This window comes from Pistacia vera, unplaced genomic scaffold (assembly GCF_008641045.1).
Source record: "Pistacia vera cultivar Batoury unplaced genomic scaffold, PisVer_v2 Contig656, whole genome shotgun sequence".
NCBI lineage: Eukaryota > Viridiplantae > Streptophyta > Magnoliopsida > Sapindales > Anacardiaceae > Pistacia > Pistacia vera.
In genome coordinates, this window is record NW_022196508.1 from 449,124 (window position 1) to 461,729 (window position 12,606).

Consider the following 12,606-nt stretch of genomic DNA (forward strand, 5'->3'; position numbering starts at 1 on the left):
CATGAAAGAAAGGGAATTAAGTAGCTGAAGAGCTAATTAGTAGATCAATTTTATTTTTTTCTAAATTTTCAGCGCAATTCAACTGATGAAAATTTGGAAAAGATGGTTAAAAATCAGAGAAAAAAACCTTATCTAAAACCACCCATATTGATATTTTCCTGTCATGAAAACCACTAAAAATATGACACAAGATATCCAAAGATTCTACTATGTAACAACTCAACGAGAAATCAAACCAGTAGGTATTTAAAGATCTACACAATTCACAATTCCCCACAAACTTAGAAAAATAAATAAAACCAAGACAATGTTTTTTTATGTGTACACAAACAGAAATGCATATACATAAAAAAATAAAATAAAGAACAGTTCACTATTCAGTCTCACAACCCCCACACACAAAACAAAAAACCCACTTCCAAAACAAAAAACACACCTGAAATCGGTGATACTCATACCAAAACATTCATACAATGGTTTTTATGCATAGAGAAGATCATTACATTGCATACCTCAAATTTTTATGCATAGAGAAATCATTACATTGCATACCTCAAAGTTTTACTTTCCAGAAACTCCATAGAAGAAAGAAAAAGGAGGACGAAGAGGAAGACAAAGACAAAGATAAGGATACAATGAGGGGTTCTTTCAGTAGGGCCACCAGGAACAGGGAACATGTTGGCAAAGGCCATAGCTGGAGAAGCAGGGGTTCCTTTTTTCTCTCTTTCAGGATCAGAGTTCATTGAGATGTTTGTTGGAGTTGGAGCTTCAGAGTAGAGACTTGTTCAACAGGCAAAGGCTATTCCCCTTGCTGTGTTTATTGATGAGATAGATGCGGTGTGGAGACAGAGAGGAACTGGCATTGGTGGAGGAAATGATGAAAGGAGCAAACATTGAACCAATTCTCACTGAAATGGATGGTTTCAGTGGCAACATAGTGATTGTTATTGCCGCAACGATCGGCCTGAAATCTTGATTCTGCTTGCTTAGCCTGGAAGGTTTGACAGACAGGTAAGCTAGTTTATCTAAGAAGAAACACTTAATATCATTCTCATATTGTACAATGAGTTTGAGATAAGGCTTAGTTTTACTAAGTAGATGCGTTTTTGGGTGAAGTAGCAACGTGAAGCCAAAAGCGATCCTGTACGGGCATGGGACCCAGGATTTTGACAGTAAGTAAGCTAGTTAGTATGAGAAAAATTTATGTAAACTTCTGTTGTTGTGGTGTGGGCAGTTTTCTGTGGGGCTGCCTGATATAAGGGGAAGGAACAGATTTTAAAGGTGCCCAGCAACAATAAGAAGCTTGATAAGGATGTATCTCTCAGTGTTATAGCCATGAGGACTCCAGGATTCAGTGGTGCAGACTTGGCAAACCTGATGAATGAAGCTGCCATTCTTGCCGTAGAGGCAAGGCAAGATTACATTGAAAGAGATTGATGACTCAATTGACAGAATTGTGGCTGGAATGAGGGAACCAAGATGACTGATGGAAAGAGCAAAATTCTGGTGGCTTATCATGAAATTGGACATGCTGTTTGTGCGTAAGTATTTGATACAACGAACTCGAACAAAGACTGATTTTTCAAGGGCATTGGGGCTGCTTCTTTATTTGGTATGCATTTGCAGGACATTGACTCCAGGCCATGACCAGTGCAGAAAGTCACTCTGATTCCCGAGGACAAGCTCGCGGGCTTACATGGTTCTTACCTGTGAAGATCCTGAACTCATCTCCACACACACTATTTTGCTAGAATAGTTGGAGGACTTGGAGGTAGAGCAGCAGAAGAGTGATTTTGCGAGAACCCGAATTACTACGGGGCTGCAGGCGCCTTGCAACAAATTACTCAATAGCAAACAGGTTTATACCAACATAAGTTTTTATGTTGCTATATGAAAAATAGTAAATTTTCAACCATCAGCTAACAATTCTTCTTTTTCACAGATGGTAACAAGGTTTGGGATGTCTAGAGTAGGGCCGTGGCATTGACTGACCCAGCATACAGAGCAGTGATGTGTGCTAAGGATGCTGGCAGGAACAACATGTCAAAAGCTCGCAGAAGACATCGATTCGTCAGTAAGAAACATAACTGAAAGTGCTTATGAGATTGCAAAGAACCACATAAGGCACAACAGGGAAGCCATTGACAACTAGTGGGTTCTAGTGAGAAAGAAACCCTCACAGGAGATGAATTCAGGGCAATCTTTCAGAATTTACTGATATATCAGTGGAGAAATAGATAAACTCCCCGTGAGATGATAGTGTTAAAATTAATGTCATGAATGTATGTATATATTAGTTTAGGAAGTGATGTTATAATGTTTCGGTGTATTTAGTAGAGCATAGAAAGTTGTGAACCAATGCAACCTTTCATAATTATTCCAAGCTGACATTCTTTGAACTTTAAAGTTCATGAAAACTCAATTTGTATGAATGAAGAATATTGTTGTATATCAAAAATTTCGTAATAGCGTTGTGTGATCAAAATCCTTCTATGATGTATTTTTGTTTTTGGTACAGCATGCCATTCCATTTCTGTTTTCTGCAACTCTACACCACAACTCACTTCCCTCAATGATTTAAAGAATAACAATACAGAAACTATATCTGCAGAAAGATTTGAACTTCATCTCTCTTCTGAGCCATTCATGTTTATACATCCTTGTCTTCATTGTCATTATAGTTGAAAGGTAATGTACTGACTTGAAAGCGCGATACTTCCCCACATTGTATAAGTGCTCACCCAACCTGATCAAACAAAAATCATTTCTTCACCAGAACTCAGTAGCATTTACAATTCTAATGAAACTGTGTCATGTTTAAAAAATCAACGGGGCATTGGTATGAAAGAAGTATAGCATACCTGAAGAAATTCCAGATGCCACGCCGGATAATCTCCAGCTGGCAACTATTGCAGTCAAGCGTTTCTATGCAGGAATGGAGCTTCTGTAAGCCTAACACTGTCTGCATCCAAGCAAGTCTCAGTAAAAGTTCACACCTACAATTCATCGAAAGTTCTTGTCAATTTACAAGGTACAGCATCACTTATACTAATACACTTATCACACTCATCATGAAAACTACAATCTAGAAGGAAAGTTGCATATAATTGTTACAATGGCTATGAAGTAAACACTTCTGTTTGGTACAAGAAGCTTGTCTCTCAACCAAGGATTTCTCGATTTCGACGCAAAAGACCCCAATCTAGGACAATATCCCAATACGTAGCACCACCTGTAGCAACTACTGAAGTGACTATAGCTGCAAGCTTCAAAGTTTGTCCCATCCTAAAAGCCTAACTCAAAAATGTCCTTGTAGCAACCGCAACTATTTGAGAGTATTTATTCCATTAGCTCCATGCATTATATCTTTCCTTCAATAAACGTCTGAGGCACTGAAACTAAAGCTGTTGTAAGAATCTTTTTTTGTTGCAATTACAATAAAAATTGATGCAACATTGAGTACCTGAAGGAACCGAATCCAATATGGAATGATTGCTACAACCAGTAAAAAGTCTTAAAAACTCACTTGTTCACGGAATTTTCCCTCTTTTTGAAGTCCCCCATCCATAGTAGCAAATATAGAATCCAAACTTCTAAAAGCTTGCACCTGAAATGATTATACAATGGCAATTAATCACAAACTAAACCACGTTTACGCACTGCATCAAATTAATTTGGTATGAACTTTATTGTCTAACCTGGCTAGTAAGCTGATCTGCCAAGAAGAATCTGGGAGGTTAACCTTGTAAAGAGGTGCAAAAATACAGGAACTGTACATCGGATAGGAAAAACCGGCTAGAACGGTAATGATATGAAGGACAGAATGTTATAAGAATCACAAGCTGCAATAACAATCAGTAGAATATCGTTAAAGCATGTTTCTTAGGGGAAAATATTGAACAATTGAGAAAGTGATGTTTGAATTATTTATTACTTACAAGAATAGAGCCAAAGGGACAGTTCAGTTATAACTGTGAAGCTTTGTGTTCTTGGATCCTCTCCATATCCAAATTTGATAAGACCCCACCAAATGTAAGTACAGCAAGACCTGACTACCTAGAAGGACTTCTCTGAAACCCAATTCAGTTCCTTGCTTGAACCTAGTATGAATGAATAATTTACTCAAACGCTTCCAAAAGTATATGTTCCCACATACATGAGCATATGCAGAAAATGTATCCAAAAAAGGCTGCAAACAAGTCCAGAAATATTATTTTTTCATGTCCATTTTGCATGTGCAGATGTAAATTGCCATTCACTGAGGCAAATTTCACTCACAAAATCTGTAATCACCTGTAAGTGGAAAAATGTTATCCATATATTTAGCGCGCCCTGGATTTCAGAATCTCGAGCATGGAGTCCACAAAAATGCCAACTACAAGTGCAATGGAGCACCAAAGAAGGTACCTGCAGGTTTACAAAGTAATGAGAATTCATTTGGATTTAACAAGGTCAATTTTTCCATTCAAACTCTGAAGAAAAGTGGAACAAGTTTTACCAAGAAAATGATATGGTACCTCTCTCCCTCTTGGCTTTTGGTCTTAATGTGTCCATTCCTTTGCTGTGATTTCCATTGGCAAAGTGCTTAACAAAAGTAGCTTCCACCCTTTCCATGAGCTTAGTAACCTCAGCCCACAGATAGTCATGGAACACAAATTCATCAGTAACAAGAGGCAATCAATTCTACTGACAGAAAAAGAGTCTCATTGGCTAAACTAACCTCATCAGAACTTCCAGATAAGAATTACCCACCATCTCTAAGTAAGTCTTTGATGCATTCTGGAAGTGATCTGCACTAGCATAAATTAGTCCAACTGATCGAGCTAAAAAAAGAAGCCAAGTTAAAATTGGTAATGTGAGACAAGGGATGAACCTTGTCATACTTCTTCATGATCTTGGGAATGCCAGTTGATTCAAAAAGCTGTTACATATCAATTAAGGTAATTGTCGATTATATTATCATATTGTCATGATCCTAGAATGAGAAAAAGGCATAACATCATACCAGTAGCTTTTCAAAAGTCTAAGCTTTTGGTAGAACTCAGCAAAAGCCTGTGTCATTAGTTGTTCTGCTTTCCGTACTCACGCTTGCTGAATGACCTGTCTGATTTCGAACTCTTGAGGACACCTTTTAGGTTGATACCGGAGTTTCAGGCTCGATATTGATCTGACATGATCCAACACTTCTAATGGCTGGTCTAAAGCCTTCCATATCAGCCTTTCTTCCACTGCTTCCTCCCCTTTCACTCTCGGACTGTCCTTCACTGCTCATCTCAACTTCTTGAATCGTATCCATATGCGACTGCCCTACATAGCAAACATACCATAACTTTTGAGAGATTCGCAATATAAGAGAATATTACATAAACCTAATTGCATAGAGCACAATTGGCATTCATCAATCTAAAACATTCTCTTTACCGTGTTCTGCCATTTTGGATGAATTGAGGATCAGAAGAGGCAAGACTGAGCATGTTGACCCCACCACCATTGGATTTTCAATCTTGATCCTCAGAGCAATCAAGCATTCATTTGTTTACTCAATTCCTCTGCCTCTACCATCACTTCCTCCACTTTCTTCTTATAAAAATGAACCACTTTATTGAACTCATCATCAAGCCTCCTGAAGAACACAGCTCGTGCTCTCCTCCTTCATCAGATGACATGAGAACATAGTCTGATACTTCCCATCTTCTGATCCCTCTTCTTGTACTGAACTCACCAGTATTCTTCATCTTCACTCTTCCTTGGAGAGTTTCTGTACTTGCTTGTTAGCCCCTAAAGGCTCTATACAATGACACCCTTCTCTTCAATGACCCTTTCTTCGCCGCCGCCATCGGAGATGGTGTGTACTGCTGTTGTTTGAACCGCAATATATTCTTCAAGATTGTTTTCAGATAATTGTAGTCCATGTATGCATCTTGCCATCTTGCACCAACTGTGCTGCGAATTCCTTCCCAAACTTCATCTTCTCTCAACAGAAACCAAATGCTTATTTCTCTAAATAAACACGAGAGAACCCTTTTGAATGAACTGACAAATTATTAATTCAAAAAGTGCAAAGAAAAAGTCTCACCAAGGGAGACAAATCTTCCTTCCTATTTTTCCTTCTTTCTTTTTTGATTAATATATATCGTGATGCCATTTCTCCTGTATATGCGCGTGTCGCCGCCTTCACACGGCTGTCAATAGGTCAAGTAATCAAGTTACAGACAAAACCCTCTTCTCATCAAAGTAATTTTGGCCTTGTCAGGTTCTAAAGTCAATTCCATAAGCTGTAAAAAGACTAAGCTTGGTGGTTGAAATCTTTATACTAGAAATCCTGATTGAAGATTTAAGTTCACACGGAGAGACAAAATTGCACCTAATTCTTAGCTGGTGTGTGACGATTTTTGTACCCACATGTGATAATTCCATGTCCAGGGGACCATATTGCTGCTTTGTGATAATAATTGATATAGGATACGCTTATTTAACAGTATGGATGAGGTTATACCGTTGTTGAATTTAATTTTCTTTTGTTTAATGTACAATGGTACGGAGTTTTGATTTATTATTTTTTAATAACACTTCTCACCACAACTTTTAAAGACAACTCGTCCAAATTTTAAAGATTTTAAGAGAAGAATCACTGAGTCTTTTAATGTGAAATTGATTTTGGTAGTTGTAATTGATCGAATTGATTGGGAATGGAATTATACAAACCTTAATCACTCGATTACGACGATTGGTAGGTCAACAGAATAAGTTTTGAGGGGTTTTGTGATGATAATCGAAATGAGAATGGTGGTAGTGTAAGTCGAACGATCTGAAATTGAAAACAAAATATAAATTTTGAAATAAAATAATATTTTAAAAATGTTCAAATTCATATTTGGTGGGAAAAAGTTATTTATTTTTTTTTTTTTTTTTAATATACGCGTAAACAACTGTTATTTATATTTAAAATGTGCATGGTGGGTGATAAGGACATGAAATGGTTAGGGTGGTTAGCTTGTTACATTATTTGTCAGCTATTCATGATTTTAAGTAACCTAACATCATAAAATATTGGACAATACAAAGAATAAGGACCTTTTAAATGGGTTTTTATTAGGTAGGGATTAATATATTCTAGTTTTGAACACATAGATCATTTTTAATGGCTCTCTAATGGACAATAAATCAGATGACGTATAGAATATTGCTGAACAGACGTGGTAATTTTTTATTTGTTGTGACATGTGTCACTAATCTTTACGCATATTCCTTCTTAGATAATTAAAAGAATATTGAAGTTTATTTAACAACGAGAAGTATATAAAATACGTGATAGATTATAACCGAAGTTTGTATAAAATTCGATGCTAGATTGATGAGAATAAAAAAATCAAACAATACACAAAAAAATATTTTTAAAGTAGTTCGAATGCTGAGTGTAAATCCTACTCCACGACTTTTTATGTGCCAACTACACTTACAAGTATAATAAAAAATTAGTTCACCTTTTAGTAAAAAGTATATTATTATATAACAAACTTATAAATAAAATTAACCTTAAAAAATACACGTGATTTGAATCTACTTCAGGGATTAAACCACAACATAACAATAACAAAATGATACATTAAACCATGAACACTGAGTCAAAACATTAGTCAGAAATCCAACTGAGCGTAATAGTAATTAGGGGTGTTTAAAAAAATGCAAAAATTGAACCGAACCGAAAAAATGGTTTGATTACGGTTCAAAAAATTCAAAAAACTAGATTTTCGATTCAGGAAAAAATAAAAAGCGGTTAACCGAAATCGGTTTTTTGAACCAGTTATATATATATATTAAATAAAAAAATAATATAATATATTATCTATTAAATAAATTAATAATAATATTTTTAATGTATTGTTAGTAGTTGTAAATGGATATGTATGAATGTTTAATTTTTATTTGGATATGTATTATTTATATTTATAATTTAATTTAGGAAAAAATAAAAAAATAAGTTTTATTAAAAAAAAAAAAAAAAAAAAAGGAAGGGAAAACTAAAGCGGTTAATTGGTTTGGTTTGTGTTCGGGAATTTTTTCAAACGGAAAAACCGATTCGGTTCCCCTATAGTGCAGTAACAGTTAGATAGCGGTACATTAACCATGGAGAATAAGCCAAAAACCTAGTTAAATGTGCTTAGGAACATTATATGTAAAAAAGCTTCAGAATTTTGAAACTGAGTTTGTGCTCATAACAAGCCCAATGCATGGTTCGTTTACCAATCCCAACAAGCAACCAAGTCTTCCTTCCAAAACCCACCAACTGCAATACAGATTTTCTCTCCAAAACTCGCCAATGTCTCACTCTACTCAAACTCTGCTGCTCCGCGAAACACCTCACTCAAATCCATGCTCAAGTCCAAGTCTCTGGTCTCCAAAACGACACCCACCTTTTAAGCGAACTCGTCCGCTTTCGCACATTGTCTCCTCTCAAAAACTTAACTTACGCGCGAACCCTTGTTTATAATTCGAGTAACTCGGCGCCTATTTCATGGAACATGCTTGTTAGAGGCTATGCCTCTAGTGAAACACCAAGAGAGGCCATTTTGGTGTTTCTTGATATGAAAAGAAGAGATGTTAGACCCAGTAAGCTCACTTTCCCTTTTGTTTTAAAGGCTTGTGCGGAGAGTTTTGCTCTTGAAGAGGGAAGGCAGGTTCAAGTGGAGGTTGTGAAGTGTGGATTGGATTCTGATGTTTATGTGAACAACAATTTGATACATTTTTATGGGTCCTGCAAGAAAACTTATGATGCCCACAAAGTGTTCGATGAAATGTGTGATAGAAGTGTGGTGTCGTGGAATGCGGTGATAACTGCTTGTGTTGAGAATTTTTGGCTAGGGGATGCAATCGGGTATTTTGTTAAGATGATGGATTTTGGGTTTGAGCCGGATGAGGCTACGATGGTGATTGTGCTTTCTGCTTGTGTTAAGCTTGGAAATTTAAGCTTAGGGATATGGGTTCATTCTCAAGTTGTTGAGAGAGGAATGGTGTTAAATTGCCAATCGGGTACTGCTCTTGTTGACATGTATGCGAAGTGTGGTGCTGTAGGTTATGCTAGGCTCGTATTTAATAGAATGAAGGAGAAAAATGTATGGACATGGAGTGCAATGATTTTGGGATTAGCTCAACATGGATATGGCAAGGAAGCCCTTAAGCTTTTTTTGAAGATGATGAAAAATTCTGCAATTAGACCTAATTATGTCACATTTCTTGGTGTTCTTTCTGCTTGTAGCCATGCTGGATTGGTGGATGATGGATACCGGTACTTTCATGATATGGAACATGTGCATGGGATTAAGCCTATGATGATACATTATGGTGCCATTGTGGATATCTTGGCTCGTGCTGGTCGGCTAAAAGAGGCTTATTCCTTCATAATGAACATGCCTATTGAGCCTGACGCTGTTGTGTGGAGGACATTGCTTAGTGCATGCAGCATCCATGATACTAATGACACTGATGGAGTGGGGGATGAAGTGAGAAAGAGGCTGCTTGAATTGGAGCCGAAAAGGAGTGGGAATTTAGTGATAGTTGCAAACATGTATGCTGAAGTTGGGATGTGGGAGAAAGCAGCAAATGTGAGAAGGCTTATGAAAGATGTAGGGTTAAAGAAGATGGGCGGAGAAAGTTGGGTCGAGATAGGTGGATCCATCCATAAGTTCTATTCTGGGGATGATTCTCAAATCGAACTTAAAGGAATCTACCAATTACTTAAAGCATTGAACTTGCACATGAAGATGGTGAACTCTTGTGACAGTAATCTTTCATCCCCTTTTATCACATAGAATGAATAACAAGTTTTGATTCTTCATCGTTTCTCTTTTTACTTATTTTGACTGATTTAACAGAGCTCAACTATTTTGGGGGTGCCCTGTACAGGGCCTACATACTCCTTTCAGTAAAATTTTGTGTGATAACAGGCTGTAACAGAAGTATTTGTTGATATCATAAAGTGAAAATGAGATCTGATTTTACTAGATGTAGCTGAATTTCTAGAAATCAATTATAATATTCTTCTTGAGAAATTTTTATGTCACATTTCAAATTGCTTGTGAATGTAATCTAAGGTCAGTTAATTAGTTTTGGATGTTTTTTAAGAAATTTTATGTTACTCACATAGCTGGCAAATGAAAACCAATATTTACTCTGTTTTAGGTCCCTTAACTAAATTGACATACTATGCTTACATGAAACCCATAAACAAATTCTTGTAAATTAACTCAAAAGTGAACAATATTTTACTCAGTTAGGTCTACAAGAAAAAGCCATATTCTTGCACCTTACTATTGAAACATCGGCCGATCACATAATTTATTGTTGAAAATGTTTAATTGAACTTGTACCATGGAAAGACCACAAGATGGTGAGAAATTTTAATTGAAATGGTCCCTAAAGAAAAAACCATTTCTTTCAACCTGATGTTGAAATATTTGCACATATCCGATCACATAGTTACAAGTTGGTGGGATTTACTGAAAGGGTCCCCTTCTTTGCTTTGGTGGTTCAATTATCTGCTTCACTCAAGTTGCAGTCCAATAGGGATATATGATCTCAATCCAAGTGAAAACATATTTCACAAAAAAATTTGACAATGTACAGATATATATTTGATACAGTCAGCCCTGCTTTACAAGTGACTGGAAAATTACAGGAACTGAGAAAATTCCATTAATATATAGAAGTTTAACATTCATAACTGCAAATGGCCAATTATTTGTACAAGAGATGTGTAAGTGCCAATAATGGCAACTGCAACACCAATTAATATAATACTCACAATGGCCACCATTTCACATCCAAATCTCCTATAAAGTCCTGAGATCTTCAGGTAACATAAGCATGGAAGAATAACTGAAGCTGAGACACTCAAAAATGCTCCAACCAGGGACATCAGATATCCAAACAGAGGGACGACCAGGGCAACAATTACTGTGCTCACCACCAAAGTGGTGCTGATAATTAGGCTATAAGGCTTCTTGCTGTAGTGGCTTGGAAAGCAGCTCTTGGTAGCATTCACAATTGGTGTAACCATCAATGCATACTTGGAAATGGGATTGACAAGGGTTGTGCAAATCGCCACTCTTGAGCTGAGTGTGTTGGTTGGAAGGTTTAATGTTATTTGTGATTGAACCCCGGAGCCGAACATTAAGTACCCAAAAATCGCCATTGATGAATAGATGAATGTACACAGGAAAAAGCACACAAGCAAAACCTGCAATAAGAACAGTAGAGTTATAAGTAACTCATAAACACATTGAATGTAACGTCATAAACACACTTTATCTGGTGGGGCTCCAAGAGTTACTTTTCAAGGATGAAGTCTTGAATTCGAATCAGGGGGTAAAACGGTGTGTAGAACAATACGTAAGAACGTAACTCTCAGAGTCCCATCAGAGAAAGTGGGTATGGGATGTTGTATTAAAACAATGTTATTCTCAAGAATTGAACTGAAAGTAATTTGTAACTTACATTTGAGAACTGGCGCTTGTTCCTTATTGAAGTGTAAAGAGTTGGAAAGACTGGATGAGCACAATAACAGAAGGCATACAAGCTGACAGCAGTAGGGATACCACTCCAATTAAGAGGGGTTCCTTTATGTTTGAATCCAACTCCATCAAAAGCACCAGTCCAGAAGATTGATCCAAGAGTCACTGCAGAAGCTAAAACCCCACTAGCAGAAACATATGAAAGCAAGCTCAAATTATCCAGCCAAACTGTAGGCAGAATAATCAGGGCAACAAGCATCACAAAGCTTTGTTTTCCACCAATAATCAACCCTCCAACTTCAAGCTTCATGTTTGGGAACAAGTTTATTAAGTTATCTCCTTCCAGGATCAGGAAACCTGTTGCCACCAAGTAGAGCTCAACGTTCATGAAAATTGACACCACTAGTCTCCCTTTCTTGCCAAATGCTCGTTCACCTATATCAGGATAAGTTCTGATATTTGAATCCGCATCCATGCATCTTTGAATCAACAAACCTGAGTAAAAAGCTGCAGAGGCAATAAGGAACAAGAGGGCCAAGCTCCACCACCCTCCTGAGGCCAGCGCATATGGGGTTGAAAGTATCCCAACTCCTGATACCAAACAATGAAAACCAGAAAAAGAAAGAGTTAAGAGTTAGCTCTGAAGAACAAGTTACAAGAAAACGTTAATAAACTGCATCTTGTAAACTCCTGATACTTTGTAGAGGGCTGTTCTTAATTCTTATGAGTGTAAACTAAGAAGTATTTAAACCTGACAAAGCATTGAGTCCATGGAAACAAGTCTTGAAGAAAGAAGTAGAGCCTGTTCTATGACTATCATGGTTTGATTCTATCTCCTCAAGCTTGCGCCCAACCGCATGTTGATTCTCATCATCAACAATAAGAGGGACTGTCAAGGATGAGGAATCACGTTCCATGGCCTCCTTGGATCCCATGATTCAGAGAGAGAGAGCTCCAGAGAGTTCAGAGAGGCAACACAAAAGGAAAAAGAATAGTAGGAGATAAGTTAACGTAGGGTTGAACTCAGCTGCCTATATTTGCTGACTGGAAGTTTTAGATGGCTTTGAAAGCTGCCTGGCTTGTTTAATATATATAT

General features: G+C 37.1%; 2 protein-coding genes and 2 pseudogenes across 2 annotated transcripts; 2 read left to right on the forward strand and 2 right to left on the reverse strand.

Moving 5' to 3' along the window:
- Window positions 1-642: 642 nt before the first annotated feature.
- On the forward strand, window positions 643-2,237 carry LOC116112099 (annotated as a pseudogene).
- A 413-nt stretch (window positions 2,238-2,650) lies between these two features.
- On the reverse strand, window positions 2,651-5,968 carry LOC116112027 (annotated as a pseudogene).
- Window positions 5,969-8,176: 2,208 nt separating this feature from the next.
- Window positions 8,177-10,005, forward strand: LOC116112029 (pentatricopeptide repeat-containing protein At2g36730). Its single transcript, XM_031398196.1, has one exon. The coding sequence runs from the start codon at window positions 8,232-8,234 to the stop codon at window positions 9,807-9,809; it is 1,578 nt and encodes a 525-aa protein (XP_031254056.1). The 5' UTR covers window positions 8,177-8,231; the 3' UTR covers window positions 9,810-10,005.
- A 645-nt stretch (window positions 10,006-10,650) lies between these two features.
- LOC116112060 (amino acid transporter AVT1I-like) lies at window positions 10,651-12,600 on the reverse strand. Its single transcript, XM_031398240.1, has 3 exons — window positions 12,262-12,600; window positions 11,494-12,101; window positions 10,651-11,236 (listed from the first exon to the last, which is right to left on the reverse strand). Exons 1-3 carry the CDS (start codon window positions 12,443-12,445, stop codon window positions 10,715-10,717), a joined length of 1,314 nt encoding a protein of 437 aa, XP_031254100.1. The 5' UTR covers window positions 12,446-12,600; the 3' UTR covers window positions 10,651-10,714.
- Between the last annotated feature and the right edge of the window lie 6 nt (window positions 12,601-12,606).

Excerpts from the sequence above, each read along its gene's own strand:
- LOC116112060 (XM_031398240.1), bottom strand. The coding sequence starts at position 12,445 with ATGGGATCCAAGGAGGCCATGGAACGTGATTCCTCATCCTTGACAGTC. Across the intron at positions 12,102-12,261 it reads TGGACTCAATGCTTTGTCAG|GAGTTGGGATACTTTCAACC; the intron begins GTTTAAATACTT and ends GTTTGGTATCAG. Across the intron at positions 11,237-11,493 it reads ACAAGCGCCAGTTCTCAAAT|GTTTTGCTTGTGTGCTTTTT; the intron begins GTAAGTTACAAA and ends TTCTTATTGCAG.
- LOC116112029 (XM_031398196.1), top strand. The coding sequence starts at position 8,232 with ATGGTTCGTTTACCAATCCCAACAAGCAACCAAGTCTTCCTTCCAAAA.